General features: G+C 38.5%; 1 protein-coding gene across 7 annotated transcripts; it reads left to right on the forward strand.

The window, feature by feature from the left end:
* Position 1: 1 nt before the first annotated feature.
* On the forward strand, positions 2–11,929 carry LOC126872507 (insulin receptor substrate 1). 7 transcript variants are annotated; one of them, XM_050632562.1, is made up of 11 exons: positions 2–231; positions 862–2,143; positions 2,646–2,791; positions 2,877–3,159; positions 3,527–3,622; positions 4,349–4,648; positions 5,372–5,763; positions 6,371–6,786; positions 6,914–7,328; positions 7,504–7,744; positions 7,954–11,929. In XM_050632562.1, the coding sequence occupies exons 2-11, from the start codon at positions 1,759–1,761 to the stop codon at positions 8,889–8,891; spliced, it is 3,612 nt and encodes a 1,203-aa protein (XP_050488519.1). In that variant the 5' UTR covers positions 2–231; positions 862–1,758; the 3' UTR covers positions 8,892–11,929. The 7 variants fall into 7 exon arrangements, with proteins under 7 accessions (XP_050488519.1, XP_050488518.1, XP_050488523.1 ...); XM_050632561.1 differs by having other exon boundaries at positions 2–2,143; XM_050632566.1 differs by having other exon boundaries at positions 2–1,101.
* Positions 11,930–23,418: the final 11,489 nt, after the last annotated feature.

A 23,418-nucleotide genomic window follows, 5' to 3' on the forward strand; every position in this document is an offset into this window, starting at 1 on the left:
CCTTTACAAGATGGACATGAGCGCCTATTTAGCTGTCTAGGCGTGCGACGGAAAAAAGTTGAAGATACGTGCGTGTCATTGAATCGTGAAGATTGACGTGTATGAGAGGAACCGCGGAATCGAGTGATGTTTAATTCGGTTATCAAAGAAAACAGTCAAAGCACGCGTTCGTGATCCCAAGTGACGCGGTATTTGTCGCTTGCACGCGGGCGGAAAGGGGAGAGAGGGATGGTGGGTACGAAAGGAGACCCGAATTTTTCACCTCAAGCAGATGTGATTGTCGTGAACGGATTTTGCGTATGCCTGATCGAGAGTTCGCATTCAGGATACGTCGTGCATGATGATACAGTGTTGTTAACCACATCGTGAATTCCATTCGTGTGTTTCCGCAAAGTGCTCGATATATGTATAAAGGGTGTGGGAAGAGGAGTGCGTTCTCTCGCATCGACCTGGAATGCTGCCGTGTTTTGATGTGCCTACTATTGCGCATGAAAAAATTCACCTGCCCTTGACAATAGCCTATTTATCCGAACCAGGCCGCCTTTAAACCGCGCTTACCAGTGATAACAGGGGTTCAACCACCCACCTACGTGTGCATCGCCTGTCCCACTCTCTTTTTCTCTACCTCTCTACGTATTTCCTCTAAACGTACGAGCAAACAAGCAAGCGACCACAAGCGCGCGCGCGCGCTCGCTTGCTGCTGCTGCGTGTACACGTGAAAACACCCGCGTGTGTCTGTCTCTCATTGTCAGTATCATCGTGTATACAACCCTTTCTTTATATGTGTCCATGCCTGTCTGTGTATACGCGCCAACCATTCTGGTCAACGTTATAAATTGTATTATTCAACGCGATAAACAGGTGTACCTGCGGTTCTATCCCGGATCAATGATACTTCCACTTTTCCGAGTAATTTCCAAATCAACATATTTGCAAATGCGAAATATGTAAATGCTAGCGTATACAGGCCGCTTCAGATTCCATGCAATCTGTCGTCCTGGGATACCACGCGAACCGCGAACCGTGGCGGGCGAAATTAGACGAAGCCGCGTGACAGGTGGAACCCAACGAGAACCGTGATCGCAGAAATCTCGTCAAGAGGTACATAATTTCTATGTTTACCGAGAAATTCACTTTACGAAGAGTTGTTGATTTTTCGTCGTGGATTGGACTGTTTCTTAATTCCGTGACTTTAGTAAACGTGGTTACTCGATAATAAATGCTCGCATGAATCGCATCGAAGAGGCCGACCCGTGCGACGCCCTTAGTACACATTGAGTGCACATGCACTATGGTGGCGTGTTATTGCTTATTTACCCCCGACACGTGCTTTCACCATTGGCTTGCTTCGAGTACAACGATATCGACGACAACCTCTCCACGTTAAAAGCAGAACGGCTACACGTTGTTTAAGAGAAAAACAGCAACACGAGCGTGCGGTTTTACAGAAACGTTCTTTGAATTTTCTTACGCCGATAGAAGCAGCGATATATGATTGTACCGATTGAAATATCTATATGGTGTTATTTCTCCAGTGCAAAAGTTGGAAGTGTGTCTTTCGAGTCGAGCTGCTGCTCTGACAACGTGGGTGGGAACACGCATTCTACCACAATGAACTATTGACATAGTATGTTTGGGTATAGTAAAATATGCGTAACGAATTGATCATCTATACCATTTAAATGGTACAATATTACGCGTCGACAGAGAAGACGCAAAATTTTTGGCGACAACGGGTTTTTCGATCGTCACTGCGCGATGTCTTCGAGCAGAGGTTTAGTCTCCCCTTCAGGAGGTCCCGTTGTTCTCTCCGGTCACGTGAAGAAGCTAAAGACGCAGAAGAAAAAATTCTTTGTACTGCGTGGCGAGGCACCAGGATATCCCGCGTGTCTCGAATATTACGATAGCAAAAAGAAATTTGAGAATAGGCAACCGCCAAAGCGCAGCATCTTGTTGAACAGCTGTTTCAATATTAATAGACGCATGGACACCAAACATAAACATGTTATCGCATTGTATACGAAAGACGAATGCTTTTGCTTGATTCTGGAGAGTGAGAAAGAATTGGATGAATGGCTGAAAGCGATGCTTTTACTTCAGAGCGGAGATGTAGCTGATGGAGAGCAACCTCGGCCTATATTTGGTAATGCGCTATCATGATTTGAATTAGAATTAGGCCGCATATTAAGGACGAAACGCGAGATTCACGCGTTGAAAAACAATTTCAAACAAACATTCGTTATTTACGAATACCAATTTCGTTGAAGTGTCATATTTTGAACTATAAGTCTAGTTGTTTACTTGTTTTTTCAAATGCGTCATTGCCTTTAATAAGTAGGAGAAGAACGTTTTTTCAATATTTTGTTATCTCTTCCGAATATATTTTTAATAATTGCTTAGAAAATTGCTGATTATACTTTGTGAGAAATATAAAACTGTATTGTTCTGTATAAAATAAAAAGATATATGCTGTAATAATTTATAAACAATTGTTATAAAATGTGGAAATCTTGTTATATGTTATATTATGCAGTGTTATAATGAGGTTAAATACTATATCACACATTGTTGATTCTACAATGTTATATATTATTAATTATTAATTATTAATTATGATGAGGCATAAATGTAATATTTTATTTCAGAACATGTATGGCAAGTTACAATGCAGAAAAAAGGACTAGGTGAACGAAAGAATATTCATGGCCCCTATAGGCTATGTTTAACTGACCGAACATTAAGCCTAGTGAAAATCGGGGCAAAGGATAATTCAGACACTATAGAATTCCCTGTAAGCATGCTACTTTAACGGATGACATAGTCTAAGATTTAGTGTATTTAAGAAGAAAGACTAATGCGAAACCTTTGCTCCACAGTTAATTTGTATCAGACGATGCGGATATATGGAACGTATCTTCTACATGGAAGTAGGTCGTTCAGCTGTTACTGGTGGCGGTGAATTATGGATGGAAGCTGAAGACAATAATATAGCAAATAATATGCATGCTGCTATTATGAATTCTATGAGCAATTCTAGTAGCAAGAAAGATGATGTGGGGCCACGCGAAAGAATTCGCAGTTCCTCTGCCACCGAAGCCAGCAAGCCAATTGGTGTGCTGCAACGACATGCTGGACAAAGATTTCATAATTCGCCATTAGGTGAGTCTGAATTTTAATAAATCATATTTATACTTTAAGAGAATATCAGTTATGGTTTTTAGCACTCACCTCCAGAGTATATTTTCAATTATGTAAATACTTTAACAATATATTTATAATATTTTGATGTTTCAATTTTTTTTTATAAATACTGAACATTTTACGCAGAAGCTCCTTTGCACAGAAATCATCCTACAAATTCCTTTTGCTTCTATGTGTAAATTGTCCAAGACATTGATTTTCTTTTTTATATCAGACCATAACTATAACTGCACTACATTACATGCCTCGAAATATCGGCTGAATCACGAAATATACAATTGAAAACTCAGCTTAGAATAACACAAATGGGTTGCGGGTATTACAGAGGAACACAGGACGCACGAGGAGCAGGTGGATCAACTTCAAGAACAGGAGCAGTCTAATCAGACTCAGAGTACCTCTTCTTGCAATACGATCACGGGTCTGTTTTCTGTCATTGCAGTTGTATGCTTCTTTTTTTTATAAGATGTGGGCATCAAAGGGTGACAAACACGATTATGATTCAATATACTCAAATTTGTTGTTAAAGTATTCTTATCATATACATACGTATAGCCTATTAAAAGACTTCTATTTTTACACGAATGAATTTTCTGTTTAAAAAGAAGTTCATGTTTATTTAAATGAAATTCAAGAAAAACCTCTAACTTCTTTCTATGATTTTTGTTTCACTACTTTCTATAGTTTTTTAATTAAAAATATTTTGGTCAAATTTTTATAGGATAACCGAATAATTACACGATAATCGTGATAGATTGTTAATCGAAAAATTTGTCGGCGAAACAAACAGGATTTTATTGATTACCGTGTGCGAATGGTAGTTTCTAGTATTGCACAATATGTTTCAATACCATACATATGACGTTGGCGAACATACATATTAACGAGGCCAAGTAGAACAAAAACAAATGTGTATTGCATTCTTTGAAGTAGAAATTTATTCAATTTCTAAAGATTGATCAACGATAATTTTTGCTACATAGGAACTTTTTTACGTTTACGATGTTCTGATACCTATAAACTGTTATTTTCTTCAATAAAAATCTTTCGATCGAATCTCAATCATTATCACGTCGATTAGATTTTGCAAAAAGTATATGGAAAAAGAAAAGTAATTGTACGACAGTGAGAGCTGTATGGTTTGCAGTCGTTGCTGGTACCGGGGCTGGGACTGCTGGGATTGCCTCGACTAATAACAACTGTGCCACTACCACTAGACGTCGTCATTCGGTAGCGAGTCATCCCCATTCCGTCAATAATTCCCAATCCGTTCATGTTACAACAAGTACAACTACAACAACCATCACCACCACTATTACCATCACTACGACCGCTACCGTGACCACCACAACCACAACCGCGACAATATCCCATCAGAGAACCTTGTCGCTGCCCTTAGCTGCCATTATCAATCAAATGCAATCATCTAAAAGATCAGTTTTACGCTGTATGTATTTTTGTTTCGTTGTACGATAAATCAGCAAGAGATGTTCTTTATTTCTTTTTCAGTGTCTCTGCCTTGCTATTTCCCATTTTATTTTCTATTCCCTCTTCTTTCTATACTTTTTCCTTTCTATGGGAATCCAAATACGCAAGCAGATGTGTTCGAAATTGAAACTACTTCCTGTTGCGTCATATATAACTTACTTCTCCATGAGACCATCGCGTTGCCGTGGAAATGCAAGCTTCTACTCGCATGCGATTAGTTGCACGATACTTCATAATGAAGTAACGCTTCCCTTTTCGTTTCTTTCAGCGTGCCAACACAATCGATGGAATATTTCCTACAGCATTCAGTCTCAATGATGTGTTTTCTTGGTGTTTTCATTACCGTCATACCGGTCCTCCTCACACGTGAAATTATTCTCTTGTCTATTTCTTATATTTTCCGTAACATCTTTCATATTCGAAGTATACATATATTTCGTCTCACTATCCCAATCATTTGGATACATCTTTTTGATCACTGTTTATTGCTTGATCTAAAATATATGTTCTAATAAATAACAACCTGTATACCTGAATATGCATAAATATTATACAGATCTATGGAATCATTTGACTATGCAAATGAACTAACCGCTGCTATGCTGGGAGGATGGATGCTTTTCGAATTTTGTTCCCTAAACTGAATATTTTGCAACAACATGTCTGACTAATATGTTTCTAGGTGCAAACGGGCGTGACAGATGTGACAGTTTACCATCGAGGGCTCGTACCACCAGCGAGAGCCATCCAGCATCACTGTTAAGTCATCCTAGGAGTACTCTGAGACCGCATTCTATGTACGGAAAAGGCGCATCCTACTCACCACCGATCACTTCGATGCCTATCAGTCCTGCTTCCGGTGCATGCTCCACGGACTCCGCGGGATCATCTCTTTCAATGGACGATGGTGGCGAAAATGTGTTGGAAGAGGGTACCGTTTCGAGATACGGTCATTCTTTAACGCCTGACGAACCTGTTATTCTGGAGGAGAATGGCGACGATTATGCTCCGTGGTCCACGTCGCATTCGCATCATAAATATTCGCCAAATTTCAAGTCGCATTCTCCTTCTCAGGTGGGTCGTTGGTAGAGTTGATAGAATAGGTAAAATACAATAGTTATATAAATTTACGAACTTTAATCATCTTATTTAAGTAAAGGCATTATGTATATTTGTTCGAATACGTTTTCTATATTCACATGTAGCTTATGCAAACCTACAAATATGAGTCACTTTTAAGCGATGAATGATTAACTATTCTTAGCGCCCAAATTTATGTTTTTGGTCATTCTTGGCACAGATTAACAAAGTTCTGTTACTTTATACGTTCTCTTGAAAATTTTTGATTATAAATAATCTTGTTTTAACAAAATCTAAACGTCCGAAACGAAACTGAAAAAAGAATAAGTTTTGTAAATGACGATGAAAAGTACGATTCTCTGATCTTATCACTTATTGTTGTTGCGTCCTCTAGTTGTTTTTAGTATAATTTGAAATAATGAATTAAATAATTCGTAATTTTGTTTACTTACACGAGATTCTACTATTAAGTAAACAAATGATAACGTGTCTAAGAATTGAAGTTCAAATTGCATCATTACTATGACATATATATTGCATCATCTGACGATGATAGCTAAATGACGAAATAATAACGCGCGGAATTTTACTTTGTTTACAGCAAAGTTCCTATATAGAAATGTGCAGCCCTTTTGGATCAAGTCCTGGGCGCAGCGGTGGTTACATGCCAATGAGTTCAGGAACAGGATATTCGCATTCACGAGGGTCTTCCCTTGTAGAAGAATCAAACACTCTACCAGAAGGTTACGTACCTATGGCACCCGTTGGAAACAACGGATACGTCGACATGGATCCTTCACATAATCACAATGGCCATTTTGCCGATGATTTGTCGCATGGTGGCAGTAGTTGTTCCGTTACATCTGGTACACCCAGTACAGATTTGCGTTTCTCCGAGTATCATTTAGACAAAGTAACGAGTTTTCTTCCACCCGGAGAGGATTTGCAAGCTAGACCAGCAAGAGCCTATTCCATCGGGTCTCGGCCAGAACCTGTAAACAGGCATCGCAAAAATAGGTACGAAACTTCGTATTTGATTCTATTAATCTTACGTAGTGTTAGATATTGGAAAGAAATTGTTTATACGAAGATAGGCGAAATGTATCGATGGAAGACATGATTGTCTGGTTTTTGTTTTGGATAGATTGGACATTACTCAACAAGAAGCTAGCCGAGTACGAGCGTTCTCTGTAGGCAGCAGATCTAAGAGACCTGAAATTGGCAGGTTAGCGAATGTAGTCACTGCAGCGTTACCAGTTGGTTGTGAAAGCTCGAGTTCCAATAAATCAAACTCAGCGCCATTGTTATCGAGTTCTTGGGGACACAATTCCGGTTGCTCTATAACTTCCGAACGAATGGAGGACCTAATGGAATTGGACTTCACGAAACCCAATATTTCTGCAACCTTCAATTCACCACCTTCATCTTATTCGCAGTCGCAATCTCAGTCGCATTCGTATTCTACTGCCACCGACACCAGTTCCTACGTTGATATGTCTCCTGGACAACCTCCGTCGTCGACCACTGCCCCGTACGTCGATATGAGCCGCATAAATAAGGTATTCCTGGACTGAAATTAATTAATTTATATATTTTAATATTGCATGTATTAACATGATATTTTTAAGGTTGATTGTCCTGTGAAATTAATTTGTTTTTCGCCGAATATTTAACATTATCACGTTTATATTAATTCTTGTTTGTTCAATTTCCTATTTCTTCAAATTTTTTCAGATTAATCGTAATAACAATAACAATACAATCACTGCCAATCAGAATCATAGTCACATTCATGTATCGTCCTCTGCTTCCATACACAAACCTGTAATTACTACTTTGAAACCGGTGGAAGAAGCAGAAGGACCATACATGAGAATGGATGGTGTAATGGAGGATTGGTCACAATCCGATACAAGTCCTAAGCAAATTGCATCGCCTATGCAAGAAGAGTGTGTGCAATCGAACGGACCGCCAGGTAAAAGATTGAACAATTTTCAAATGTATATATGTATTAATTAATTAACCATTTCATCATAGCTTCTTAAAAAAATAAAAGTGATTTTTATCTTTTATATTTAATGATTTTCAATAACACCGTGTGTGACTTAATATTTCTTTAAAACATATGTCTTCAATAAATAAACTTAATTGTCGTCTAACGTGTAGATATAATTTATGTTTTAGGAGCCACGAGAACAGCACCGGTCGATCTTCCACGGCGCCCACCTGCCGACTATGTTGATATGAGTTTTAAATCAAGAACAAGTTTAGAACAAGACTATATGAATATGAATATGAGCAGTCGAAACAATCGTAAACCAATAGCGACGCGAGCCGGTAGTCGAAAGGAGAAGTCTCGTTCGCAACCAATCGCGATTCAAGCGGGAAATAAACCTATAAAAACGCCTAGTTTCTTACCTCTAAACGGAAGTCCGGAATCAGAAAGTTTAGCAAGTACACCGGCGTCGCCGCCACGGGCAACTCCAACAGGTTCCTCCGCGACTATTTTCCCTTTTTCCTTGAACAGTCCGCAATCACCCGAGAAATCGTTCACTCACCAAAAGGATACTGATAAATCTTCAGAGCTGAATATGACTTCTAAACGCAGTAACGATCGTACAATGGCAGAAACTACAAATAGTAGAGTTAGCACGATCAATTCTATTTCTGTAACGGAGGCGAATAAAACCTTGGCGAAAATAATTAACGATAGACCGTCTAGTCCTACAGGGAAAGATAGTCAAGTTAGTCGCGTGATATCAAACAACTCATTGACCTCGCAAGATAGTACGTTGAACGCTATAACAAAGAAGTTTTCCGATTTGAACGTATCGAAACCACGTTTAATCACTGCGTCTCCAAACACCAGTCCGACGTTACCTGGTTTTAAGCCAACCGTTGAAAAACGGGCCTCGTCTCCCAAATTGCTAGACGAGACGCCCACACCTACACCTACCGCCATGCCGAGCCCCTTAGAAAAGGAGAATTTCGTGCAAATTGATGCGGAAATTTTGCACTACGCTAGTCTAGATCTTCCTGAGGTTGCTAACGTGGCACCTATTTCGTCAGCATCCCAAGAAGGCTTCAATTACGCTGAAATCGATTTCGCTAAACTTAAATAAAACTAGGCTGTCATTATTTTAAATGTACGAGTGGTGGCATTGATGTAACACGCGTGTGTGGGTCAGGTGTTGTAAAATGCTGTATTGACTTTCTTTTCTGACGAGTATAAACAGGACAATCGATCGTTCTAACATTGGTCGAGCTAAACTAATAAAAAATTAATTGGTTCAGAGTGCTGGATGTAAAGTAATATAGATAGAGAAATTTTATTATTTAGTTCCAAACTTTAAGTTGAAATCGCTTTATTTTTCGTACGTTTCTGACTTTCAAAAAAAAAAAAAAAAAAAGCGAAAGATTACTGGTTATACTTTATTTTCTTATTTAGCATTATAACGATTATGTTATGTTAAAATATTGTTGTAAATTGATATCACCTTTCGAGTTGGAGAACAGGAGAGTCTAATTGTTTCCTCTGTTTTTCTTTCTCTTTTTTATACTTACCATTTTTTTCGACGAAGTGCATGGATATTAAGTATGAAATTGAAACTACCTTGTTTCAGTTGCTCCGCAAGCAAACGTTGTAAGTAGTATTATCTTACGTCGTAAAAATATATACATGTATAAAACAAGTAATCAATTCAGAAAAAAAGAAAAGGAATACTATTTATCGGTGGTTTTAAATCTATTTCTAGATATTATGGCGACTAACTTAATGTTATTACTAATCACGTTGATTTTTGTGAATTTGATTGGATTCTTCCAACAATGTGCAATGATACACTACCAAAAACATAATTACTACGTGCGAGCTAACAAATATGGCATTGTTCCCTCATCACGAGGAAATCATTTATCGTTCGCCAATGTTGGATCGATGCTAAATTACTGGTAACTTGTACTTCAGGCAAGTGTACGTCGTTTACAATGAACATATATTATACGTATTATCACGCTTTTTCATATGAATTCTGAATTAATGAAATATTGTTTCACACAATATTTTCACATTCTTGTACATTTAAATGTGATGAATGTGCGGGCGCGCGTGCGCACATATATATTACACGTTCATTCAGACATACACACATACACATACGCATTTACAGAGTATTCTGTAAAGGACGATACAAGACGGTATCCACTGGAAAGAGAGATGATTGGTTGTGTAAAAATAAATTAAAAATCAGTCTTAACGAGACGTTGTTGCTGAAAAATAGAAAAGGAAAAATGTTTCTTAATACTACCGATATTTTATGAGTTCGATTTTAATGACATATTTCTCCTCGCATACAATTTAAGGATAGTTCAGATATAAATTATATCATATCGTGTATATATGCATACATATGCATTGTCAAAATAATGTTATAAATATATACATATGTGGAAATATGTATTATATTATATATATAACATAATATACATCAATATATAGAAGTATGTTCATATATATGATATATCATACATATATTAATGAATAATACGTATATTAATGATGATTAAAGCAGTGTATATTGCTGTTCTTCATTACGCGATACTTATACGTGTGTATATGTATATATATATAAAATGATTCCTTCGAATGCTCCTCTGAAGGTTCTCGAGATAAAACAAATGACATGTTGATTGTATTATTGTATAATAACGTTGTTGTAACATGTACATTGTTCGATTTAAGATTATTATTTGACTGACATTAGTTGAAAAATAAGTTTTTATTTAGAAAGAAAAAACGAAGCATACGCGAGATCTTTTTTTGTTGCAGATTAACACAATGTCCGTCCAAATGAAATAGATCGCGTTTTAATAGCGTTTTAGTTTCCTGGTAAAAGAAGTTTTGTTTGATTTAATAATTAACATGTAAATATAAACTCTTTTGCAAATTATAAACTTGAGAATTTTATTGTTTTATAATCATAGATTTTTCTTTTCTTTCGTTTTTCTTTACTTTTTATCTCGCTTAATTTTATTGAAATTTCCAAAATAATCGTCTACTAATATCGAATGTACGAAGGACAGAGAAATCAAAGTAGGAAAGTTGAATTTCTATTTATATATAAACGTATTATCACGAGTTATATTCGTGCGAGAAATTATTATTTTTGTATTAGAAAACAGTATTTATTTTCTGTTAGAGAAAATTACATTTCCTTTTGCTTTTTTTGTCAGGAAAATTAATTTGTCAATTAATAACTTAAGTACCTAATCGCTAATCACGTATGGTTTATAGTATTATATCTTAAGATGGAAACAATAATTTTAGGTGTATTATAAATAATTATCTTAATCGCTATCTCTTATAATAGATCGTTTAATATACTTATTTTATTTATTTCATTTCTTCAAAACTTTTAATATTTACTGTCAATTGGTATGCCGGGATTTATTTTAATAATCAAGTAAGTTCGCTGATAAAATATATGTCATAAATGAAGGAAATATGATCGCATGTAACGTGTACATCCTTAACATTTTTTAAATCTCATTTTTATCTTTAATACTTTAATGCCGATTTAAAAATGGAGCTTGTTAACCAAAAATTACTCTATAATCCATTTGTTTTTCAATCAAAATGAACATTGTGTTATCTAGTGCTGAAATTTGGGGAATGTTGATTCCTTAATATATAGATGTACATTACAAAAAGATGTATAAATATGGGGAAAGTAATGTTGATTTGAATGTACATATAAAATTTAAATATAATATCTAATAATAAGTATTTTACTGATACATTAAATATTTATTTTAATATCAAATAATTTCAGATTATTTGCTTAGAGACTGCCGTTTTTTTTCTAAGAAACCTGTATTATCGTGTAGAAATTTTAAGTTTTTTTACGATTATAATTTTAGAAATTGTGCTAGTACAATGTCTCTCAGGTTTCAAGTACAATTAACTATTAACGAACATTAACATTTTTATCTTAAATAAGTTATCGTTTGCTTTCAGTGATATCCAAGTTTTTATTTGTCATCGACATACATCTTCTGTATATGAACATTTTATACTTTAACAATAACGTCTTTCATGACAGATTGTAAAAGAACGTATAATAGATTTAAGTAAGTAATAATAAAGGATTCTTTATATTTACACGATGATTAAAGAAACGTTATTGTAAAAGTTTAAGAAAAAGATAAGTAAAATGTGCCAATTATATTCAACTTACTGTCACACTGTGATCGCAGTTTTATGTAATATCTACGGCCCCTAATTTACTTAAAATTCAACTTGTTTCGTATCAGCCAATTAATAAAACGAAAATAATTACGAAAAGTTATCCGAAATTTTCATAATCGGGTAATAACGTGCAGATACGACTGCTTAGCTTTAATCGAATTAAATTATTCGCAGCTAATTCGATCGTTAAATTAAAAACAATGTTTTTAATTTAACGGACAATTTTATTTTTCGTTTATCGTGCGACATCGCTTTAGATGTCTCTTAGTTTATCGTTACGTGTCTCAGTACGAAGCGGAAAGATCGTATAATCCCAATGTCCACAGTAAATACATATAGTATTGGAAATACGTCGGCTAAGTCGAAAAGTTACGATAAACTTTCCGTATTCACGAGAAACAGAGGTTTCTGGTGAATGTAGAGCGAATTACGTGCCAACAGGGCTAGAAGGGGGATAAATGTGCGTGTTTACAGAAATTGTTAGGGTTGTATGCGTTTGAAGTAGCCACTCTATATGGTGTTTTTCTTATTTCTACCAAATGACAGCCTGTCCTCGTCGTCACGGACGCGTCGAGGTACTTAACTGCAGGTAAACATACCCTAAATTACGAACCAGGATGAGGAAAGGAAACGAGTCGATTTTACTACTCGTAAAATTGTACCGTATCGCGAGCATTCATTGTTGCGTCCTTGTATAGACTGTTTGCTTCTGTACAAGCACGACGCTCTTGTTATTACGGCGCAGGTATGCTCACCGATGTACCCTGAATGCTCTAGAATTTGTCTTCCTATTCCGAGTTTCGCTTGATCGTCCCTTTTAGTACTTTAAATAGCTTCTTCGACGGACGAAATTATTTTAACGGCGTTGTTTCTGCTTCTCAAAATCTACGAGATCACTAAGTTACGAATACAGTTTAAAAATTCGATTACTTATTTTACGCTGCAATTTCGAAAGAAGATTAATTTACGTAATATCGAATGAAAGATATTCGCGACCTGATTACATTTTTGTTCGCCTCTTATCATTTGGGGACAGTCGGGCTAGTCGGTGCAACGACGGCTCGTTTATGAGAACATGTTACTGCCCCTAAATGTAGACACACTGATTGCCGTCGGGCTGATTAAGGAGCGGTACGTTTTACGAGGGTTTCGTTGACATGTCAACCGCCGAACTTTCGCTGCGCATGTACGAGGTGCGTGGGTGGAGCTCGAGTAGGCGTCGCGACGCCGGTGGCCGGGCTTCCATAGGTACCTACACAAGGGGAGGAAAGATCGATTCAGATATTTTCAAGGAGAAACGCTACCATTCCTGCCAGCTTCCATCTTTCGCGCGTCATACAAGACGTACGAATTTCTACGTATTCCGTGAGATCGTTATTAAGTATTTTTCAACATTATTATTTTACTGTTTTTGGTCTTGTTCTCCATCCAAACTATATCGTGGCGCGTCATTCGAGCGAACGAGGTGCTAATAATACAGGATACCGAGTTTATTTCCTGATTTAGCAAGTCTCGCGATAGTTTAAAGAAAAGGACGAATAACTGTAGCCGATCTCATATGAAATAAAGTCAGATGTCTTGGACCTAACGTAAATTACGCGTATAACTGATTCTTTTATTTTTTCTAATCAAATCTTGAGATCAAATAGCTATCGCAGAACTATACACGAGTATCATTACTGTACACGGCTGAAAATTATATCTCTTTGTTATATTGTCAGCATTTCGTTTACCGATAATTGAGAATTTATTAGAATATCTCGCGGAATTTGGATAATAATACTGTGTCAATCGCGAGAAACAGCTCTGACGTTAAAATGCCCATATGAAACCCGTAGAAACTGTAGATTATCCTGAAAAGGATCAAATCTACGTTCGTTCGAGTGCAATTACCCCGTACTCGATTTTCGAATATTCTTGTTTTCGTTGCATTCGACGAGTATCCGGAAACATTGGTGTGTTGGAGAGTAAATCAAAGGCAGGACCACCGGGATCGGAATTTTCCTACTGGCTGGAAAGGTCGAGGCTCCGCCAACAGCTTGGACGCGTAGGTAAATCGACTTTGACGAGAGTTGTGCGCGTGTAGGTCGCGTGTTCACCGGTAAACGAGAAGGGGTGTAAGCCTCGGGGGTTGGAGGCCAGGGGTTGAAGCCATTACCGTCACAAAGCTACCACCAGATTGCCGTCGGGGCTTACGTAGTCTCTCCTCTTCTATCCGAAACTCTCTCCTCTTCGCGTTGCTCTCCTACTCGCTCGGTTCGTTCGTATTCATGATTTAAATTCAATTGCCTTTTATCTGCCATCCTAGGCCCCGAGTCGTTGATGATGGAATCGCTGAGATCAGAGAATCCGGTATACCTCTGCCTCTCCTCTCTTTCTTTTCTCTCCTGTCTTTTCTCTTTCCTCTTTCTCTTCTCGTTCTCGTCTCCCAGCTTTGTGCTTTTTCCCTTGTGCAGCTACGCGATAGTCTTCTGGAATTTTCACGTGTATATATCTTATTTGTGTATTTGGCCATGCGCGCACCAGCGACAAAACCGAAGCTTCGGTAATCTATATTCCGGCGTTACGCTCTCGCTCGTGCCAATCAAAAGTTCAATTTCTTCTTCTGATAAAGATTCGCGATAAGCTTTTTGACTTTCGATGACGCGTCTTTTTTTCAAGTTTGATCGCTATTTTGTCTACACTTTGTACGTATTTCTTGCAAATGTTCCTCTCACGGCTGTGAGAGGCTGTAGATTCTCGAGAATAGGATAAAGTTTTGAGTCTAAACGACTTCTTGAATCTTCTTGATTCCCACACGATCTCCTTGTCTTGATTTTCGTGCAACGACAGAATCAATAACGTTCTTAGACCGAATTCTCTCGTGGAATCGATCGGAATCGTTCGATCTCGTCGAACGAATAAAAGAAAAAATGTTCTCAGATCGCACGATAAACGTCATTTGCCGAAGTGATTTTCAAATCATAAAATATTTGGTAGAGGCACAAGTTTTTGCCTAAGCTGCACGGTAGTTGTTCTCTGGCTTGGAGATGACAGTAGGATCGAATCGGTGAATCTTTAGAAGGACACCGTTGGATAGGTATTACGAAGGCACTAAAGAAATTCGTCAACGCCACGCGACCGTGTCCCTGAATTCAGGGACGGCAGCAATTATTCTCGAGATCCTTGGACGGACGATGTCATCCCTCCGAGTATCTGTGCTGTTCGCGTGCCGTGAATCCTTTACAGAAAACGGCAAGAATGGCCGGATATTCCGTGATCCATTTGTTCCCTGTACCGTGCAATATTTAACGATTCACGAATTGTCCAGATTCTATCGTAATCGACTTTTGCTCAAGTTCTTCCTAAAAGGAAACCATTCGAATCTTTTTCCTCGATAATTGCTAAAAATTCGCTTACTACATATACTATACGATTACTATACATACAAAAAATTCAAAATTCAAATTCCCAGCTCAAAAAAGCTTTCACGACCTTTACGATTTTCTTTCCGTCATAAAACAAAGAAATATTTGACACGTCTTTTCGAGGCTACTTACATTTCGAGCGCAGCACACGACCTCTCGACAACGAAAGGAGAGGAAAATAAAAGCAGGGAAGTCTGCCACTTCGTCCTTGGAGCCACGCGCCTAGGAAGGTGTTTTATGGGCCCTATAATAGGGCCGGAGATACCCATTTCTGTTTCTTTATGTTCTAGTACCCCCGCCTTTTCCCCTCTGCCGTTTCTCTTCTTTCTCGTCGCGCTCTTGACATCTTGCCTCGTTTCTTCTCGACTTCTTCGGCCAGGGATCGTTGCAGTAAACAGCAACGACCCAAAGAAAGAGTGGCTAATACGACGGAAAAGGGCAAAGAGTAGCTCGGTGCCAGAAACTTTCATATTTACGAGGTCGTTGTAGACCGTTTACGATGGCATAATTCCTGTTTGCGAAATTACTTATATTCATTAAAACGGTTGCCGGCGGGTGGCTTCTTTGACCATTGCAGTAGTTCCTCAAGGTCTTGCAACCTGGGAAGGTAACAGCTGCGTATGCCATGTTCAAATGTTCGTTTCAAATGTTTCAATCGAATCGTTTTGGCCGAATTTCACTGATATTCTTTAACGACGAGGCGTGTCGTGTTTTTCGGGACGAGAATCTGTTGGAATTCAAGGATTTTTTTTTTTTTTTTATTTGGTAGACTTTTTACCATCGATTCTCATTGAGAATTATAAGTCAATTATTTTGGCGCGGTACTGTAAGAGTTTATAGTATGTTTGATTCTAGTCGAATCTAATGCTTAAATCTAAAGGGTATTGTCTTTTTAGACCGCGGATCTGATTCGTCGTGTCAAGTAATTGGCTAGGGTTTTAGTGGTTGTTAACTCTTATATTGTATCTGTTACCGAATTTTCAAAGAAGATGCAGGCAACGATCGAGTCTCGCTGTTTAACAATTTAAAAAATACCACGATGCGGCCACCGTGCGTTCGACAGTCTCTTCTTCTTCGTATTTTACCGCACCGTCGAGTGACACGATCCAGATACAACGCGACATGCAACAACCACACATATGTTTTTAACCTTTTATTTTACTGCGGTAGCTTTCGTTCTATCGTCGAATTCGAGATATGTTCTGTTAAAAAAAAAAAAGGTCTTTCGAAACCAGTTGTATCGGTGTGTCCATTGTTCGAGCCTCGGTATTCCCGAAGGATCTAGTTAACTCTTCGGTGAAAATTTAAGTAGCCTTTTGTCGAGATTTCTTTGTCATTTACATTGACTTGTTAGGATTTTTTTTCATTATTATTATTATTTAATTTGTACTTTACAATTTACCCAGCTGGCTATTTGGTAAACTTTCTAGCTTAATTGCCATATAACACGTGGATGACTGTCCCCAGCGGGATACCATCTTCGGGTTTTACTATTTTATTTTTTTAGTGAGGTCAGCGGAGTGTTTTCTCTTTGGTCTTCTTTCGACGAGAGCAGTTAGGATATGAAAATAAACTAAATACTGGAACGGTACTGCAACCGTAAATATAGTATTCTGTAAAACCTTTTCATTAGTTTGAAGAATTTAGCATTATATTTATACAATGATTTCGTTTATTTCTACGTGTACGGATCTACACCGACTCGAATTCATCGTTACGTGTACGACAGTAACATTGAAATTATCTTTCTCGTATCCACAAGCAGCGCGTCATGAGATTCAACAGATTCTACCGATGAGAGGACTCGATTCAGTCATTAAATTCTCGTCGAAATCGTTGAATAACTGAACGCAGACATTATTCAGAAGCAACATTTCGGTTAATGGCGGACATAAAGCTTTTAACACATCCAAGCGATCGCTGGGCTACTTTTTCTGGAGAAATACTGATAAAAAAACTACTGCGTGCCGTTTCAAACGAACTCGTCCACTTATATCGTCGAATTATGACATTATAAATACTTCAAAATATTACTACCGGTAACGAGATTAAGCTAGTAACAAAGTAAAAGTGTAAAATAAAACTAGCAAAACGACATAAACAGAGATATTGATAATCAAATATATAAAGTAGAGAAATTTTTCGAATTGGTTCTTATTAAAGAAAAATATATTTCTGTACTTAGTACATCTTCGAATAAAAATCATTCTTTTCTAATTCTTTTAGTTTATATACAGGGTGGTTGGTAACTGGTGGTACAAGCGGAAAGGGGATGATTCTACGCGAAAAAAGAAGTCGAAAATATAGAATAAAAATTTTTTTTTTTAATTTTTCCATCGAGACAACGATCTACAGCGAGATCCGTTATAACGTACCGCACGCGTACCGAGCGAAAATTCAAAGTCGATTTTCTCGAAAACAAAGCCTCGAACGAAAAATTTTTATTCTATATTTTCGACTTTTTTTCGCGTAGAATCACCCCCTTTCCGCCTGTACCACCGGTTATCAACCACCCTGTATAATATTCGTAACTTTTTAGTCTTTAATTGTCATCCAAAGACGAATACAGCGAACCCGATTGTGGGATGAAAAGTTGTTTCTCGGACCTCACCTCGGCTAATCGGACGACAATTATTCCCAATAAAATTAATGGTCGATTCTTTGAAATTACATCGTATAGCCGACGGAAATGCGCGTATGTTCGAAATCTCAGCTTTTTAAGAAGCTCGGAAAACGAGTGGAGTTTCGTTCGCCAAAAATTCCATCCAAACGGACAAACAAACAAAATATAGTAAGCTAAATAAAGAGAAATTTTTTTTAAATTTTTTTTCTTTATTTCTTAAAATTACAATCAATTCTCGCGTTGAGAATTTTCAGTAATTTTTCTGGCGTGGCGCAGCGACATGGCTGATTATTTATAATAAGTTAATACTTATTATAGATAAGTATAATGTATAAGTAAGTGTTATAAATAAGTGAATATTACTTAATTTAGATAACTACTTGAATCTAGCGACAAAGAGAAATACAGAGAGATTTTTACTGAATTTATAAATCTTTGAGTAGAAGAGTGTAATAAATCGAACGAAAGTAATTTCGAAGATCCTTCAAAATGGTTGTACCTGAAAGAAAGCTCCAAAAGGTGAAAAGATCTCTTATTTATTTGAAGAGGAACAGATGGAAAAGTATGGCGAGTATTTTGGTGAATTCTTTAAGAAGCCGATGGACTATACAAGTAGACGGTATCTAGTCGAAATCGTGGACAAAACGGGAGCTATGACGTCATCGGTGTCGACAGAGCCGATTACCGGTTATCTAAGGAAATAAAGGATCGTCGGACCTCTTTTTCGTTGAAACAGTTCCAGGAATCCGTGTTACCGCAATATCGCGGCGTGTACACCCACATCAAAGTGCCGAACGACGACTCCGCTACATCGTGGTCCTCTTCGCTTTGCACAGCGATAAGATTCCCTCGATACTCGAGGTGACCGGTTTTCTATTTGTGCAGGTCGAACGTGTGTGTGTGCGTGCGCGGATGAACACGTAGATATTTCTACCGAGATATAAATTTCTGCAATAAACTAATAAAAAATTAGTCATCTTAATGCGTCGTCGAACTGTCTGGAAGAAGGAGCGAGGAGGAGACGATGATAACGACGATTGAACGAAGAAGTTGCTTCCGGTCCTTTCTCAAGGTGGATTACCTTGTAATATTTATTTTAGTCTTGTTGTATCTTGCTGCCATGAAGAAATTCGTCCGCAGCGAAAGCATAGATCCTCGTGATGCGACACAAATTGAACGTTGGCTGAGATCTTTGCATTTACGCGCAAAGATCATTCCGTCGGTTTCTCGTATCGGAATTTTATATTCATACGACGAAACGGTCGATGAACGTCGCAAATATACGATACGGTGAACAATAATAAGTTAGTTGTATTAAAAGATAAACGAAAATTAGGAAATCGTTAGTGCAATCGGTAATTGAACAAATTGTAGTTCCAGATGTCTGACAGTTGGTAGATTTTATCGTTTAAAAGCCTTTCGAAATGTTTCGTCAAAATGGAAATTTATTACACGAAACATTTATTCACGCGACATTTCGATGGTTTAACGATATTCGATTATCGATCCGATAGGACGATCAATAAAATTCGCACGAAAATTATCGTCCCTTCCGCAAGGAATTATTTCTCGTCGGAAGAAAATATTTTAATTTATACTTTCAGCCTCTCTAAATGTTGCAACAAAGATAAATCATTTTATGTTGTTTCCTTATCACATTCTAGGCCTCTTTTATCTTTCTTTTTTGTTGAACCAACCACGAGCTAATTCGATCAGCGAGATAGTCGATCGGTCTTCGTTGTTTTGTAACTTTGTACTACAGGAAAAACGTGCAAACAGGCACGCCTGTCGTTCTTGCTTTTATCGAACTCCTTGTATATGTCATTGCCTCGTAGTAGAACCTAGATTTATCGTCGCCACGATGCCAATATGTCCTTCGCGTTTAAAAACGGGCGAGAGGTCGGTTAAGAAAATCTTATTCGTCTCGTTGCGAGAAACTTGCGATAAAATTGCCTGAATTAAAACGAATAATACTTAGAAAATTACTTATAAAATCGTACGTCAGGTGAAAGCTAAGAAACCGATGAAGAGTTTCCGCGAGGAATATCTTCGTTAGCACGATTCTTCTCCGTCTTATTTTAGAGGCCGTTACAGTTAACGAAAGTTTCAGGCGAATTATCGAAGAAAGCAACGATTGGACGAAATATCTGATCTTGGTAATTCGCGTGAAGATGATCTTTAAGCGTTTGATAACGATTGGTCGTATAATTGTTTATTTTATTACCTTTCTGATAATAAAATAACTTGGACGCGTTTTTCGCTGTAATTTTCTTGTCGATATTTTAACACAGTCATCGCGAATAAAGAACGAAAGTTCGCTTTATCGAAAATTTCATTCGAACGGCTCTGGATTTAGGCGATAACGCGTTCGGTTTTTGTAGAGAATTTCCATCACAGGCAATCACATGGACGCCACTTGTTTCGCCCATACTTCTAATTCATTATCTTTTGAAAGCACGCAATTTTCATCTGCTCTTACTGTTTTATGCATTATCTTCAGTTTTATTAACGAGATTCGAGCGAGCGTCTCGAATCACTTTCCTCGAATAAACCAAGTTTCCTCGTATAAAAGGATTTTATCCGATATTTGCGGACGTATTTTCAGAATCGCGCCGTTTTCGGGCCTACTCGCTGCCACAGCACGCTATCGTATCGCTATCTCATATTTGTATTAACATGCGCGAAGAGAAACGGGGATTTCTCGAACGGAAAGAAGGGTTTGGACGTTAGGTTGCAAAGAACCGGCCCATATGCGAACGTATTGCTCGGCCTCGAACTTCTCTCTCCGGTTGCACCCCCGCTGGAAACGCGCTGGAATTTATACGATCCAATATCTGCCGGCACAATATATCACGGACAGTTCGAAGCAGAGGCGGGTCGACCGGTACGCGCGTGTGTCCGTGCACGTGCGTGAGGAAGCGGTACGTATACACAGCGGTGTACACGGCGCACACATAAAGAAATGACACGCGAGCATAAAACGGCTTTGCGCCGATAGCGGCACCTTTGATGTGCCTTCGTTTCAACTACGTCCGGCATAAAATCGTGAAACACACCGGCTAGGTGTCGTACGTCGTGCCACGCCGCCAATGCCTCGCTTACCTTAGACCTCGCCTTCCCCGCCGCAGCTTTCGCGACGATTCTTCCGTCTCGCGATCTTTCCGAAATCGCCGACGACGCGAACGCCTGGCAGGTTGCATAGGACGACGATCGGACGGGATGCCGAAGAGTTTACGTGGATCGTGTTCTCGCGAATCTTTCCAACTCCTTTTCCTAATGTAAATTGACTAAAAGCTTGTCGCAGGAACTCGAAGATCGTGTCGCGATGTTTGACGATGATAAGCGAGGCAGCAATGTCGCGGTCGGTAGTTGGCATTTTCTAAGAAGAGAAAAATCGTTCGAGTAAAACTGATATCAACACGGTAGCACGGATGCACGATCGGCGAAAGAGCATGGACGCGATAAGGCGCGATAAACAGAGTCACCCGATATCGATACCGATATCGAATATAATGACGAGGAGCCCGAGGAGGGCGTGGTGCCTGAATCGAATAGAGGCTGCCGTTTAGAATCGTTTATCGGGAAGAGGAAGAATCGGCACGGAGAAAAGAAAGGAAAAAGAACAGGAAAGATCGGAGGACTTTGAAGACGCGCGAGGAGAAGCGTGCAGGGTGTAAGACGTAATTCCGTGGAAATAAACTTTCGCCACTCGACACACAAACGATCCAATTCGTCCACAGTGTCGCAGGCGCGCTATCCTTCCCAAGAAAAACAAACTCCCTTAATTAATCTTGGCGTGAAACGCTCAAGGGGCTTTAATTTATCGCCCGCTCGTGAGTAGACATAGACGTCTTCGTAAATGACAAGCGAAAGCTTCAGCTTCGGTTACTTTCGAAAAGGATGAGAAAGGAGGGACGATTCGTAGTGGAAATCTTGAAGAATTCCTTAATACCTCGACCCTTCTTCTTGTTTGTTCGCTGCGTTCTGTGACTTTTTTCACCACACAGGAGACAAATTACAAATTTAGTAGCGCTATAGCTTACGTCCGCGATAACTTTGCGTTTTTGCGAGCAATTGATCGATTACGCGGGAGAAAGTAAAATGTAGGTGATTCAGGCGCCACTCGTAGGTGCCAAGGTCCTAGATGTCTACGTATAGCCGTATAAAGGATCGGAGTTCAGGTCACGTTAGGTATATCGTTCTCTTTTACGTTGGTTTATTCTCTTCTTCGTTACCTAAACAGTAGGCGATTATTTCCTTAACAGTAGGATTAGGTTTTGTGGTTGATACAGTGGCGATAAGAATCGCGAGGATCGGTTTTTATCTCGAAATTGCAAATCTTGATAAATAGGGAGAGAGTAGCATGACATAAGGTTTATCTGGAAATAGTAGAGGGCTTCGAAAAATAAAGTTTATATCGGCGACTGTCGTAAAAAAAAAGATAAATACCGCAACTCGAGAGAATCGCTTCTAGTTCAAAGGAAATAAGGACGATTTTTTTATAAAAGAATAGAAATTTCCACGAAGTATATGTTGCTCTGAAGAAACGTTAGTGTTCGATAAGCAACGATTATCTTGTGAAAACATCGATTTCTACGATCTTGTAAAAATTTAGCGAAGGTTGGAAGCACTGTCTTGAACGTTTATAGATATCGCGCGATACTATTTTGATTTCAGGTGCTTCAGCCTACCATGTTACAAATATCTTCCTATAACAAGCTTTCTTTATTTATATATCTAAATATAGATTATCTATTTTATTATACCGATAATCCAATTATCGCCCCAGAATTACTACCGAGCAACATCAATCGCATTGTCTGCCTATTTAATCGTTCTTTATTCCTTTGTTTGTTCCTCTTAGTCCCTTTCTTTTTCTTTTCTTCTTTTTTCCTTTAACGTTTTCTCTGCTTTATTCCATGAACTATACCGGTTGTCCCGTTACGTTGACGAAAGTGCTTAAAAAATCGCGCACGCGATTTCGCTGCCAACACCTCGTATTTTCGATCGATGCAACATCTTAAAATCAACACAAGGGAGAAGAGAAAGAAGAAGAAGAAGAAGAAGAAGGACAGATCGCTCCTCCGGCGAACATCGAAGTCTCATCGAAGGAGAATCCTCGAGCGCGCAGCCCCCACGAAATATAAAAGCTGCCCTCCGAGTAGATACAAAATCTCTCCAGAGCGACACTTGCACGTTGTCACGATCGTGGCTGTTACATTCGTAACATCCAACGATGTGGCCACACAGACATTATCGGAACGAGGCATATCGATATGACACCCTAGCCGAGAAGAGCAGAAGCAGTGGGCGTCTGTTCTGCCATTGAGACTAAGCAGACGATATCGCCAGTAAACGTTTTGAAAGAGAAA

This window comes from Bombus huntii, chromosome 13 (assembly GCF_024542735.1).
Source record: "Bombus huntii isolate Logan2020A chromosome 13, iyBomHunt1.1, whole genome shotgun sequence".
Lineage (NCBI taxonomy): Eukaryota > Metazoa > Arthropoda > Insecta > Hymenoptera > Apidae > Bombus > Bombus huntii.

Coding starts and splice junctions, on each gene's coding strand:
- LOC126872507 (XM_050632561.1), top strand. CDS start 1,759: ATGTCTTCGAGCAGAGGTTTAGTCTCCCCTTCAGGAGGTCCCGTTGTT. Junction 3,623..4,348: donor TTCTTGCAATACGATCACGG/GTCTGTTTTCTG, acceptor TATGGTTTGCAG/TCGTTGCTGGTACCGGGGCT. Junction 7,745..7,953: donor GCAATCGAACGGACCGCCAG/GTAAAAGATTGA, acceptor TTTATGTTTTAG/GAGCCACGAGAACAGCACCG.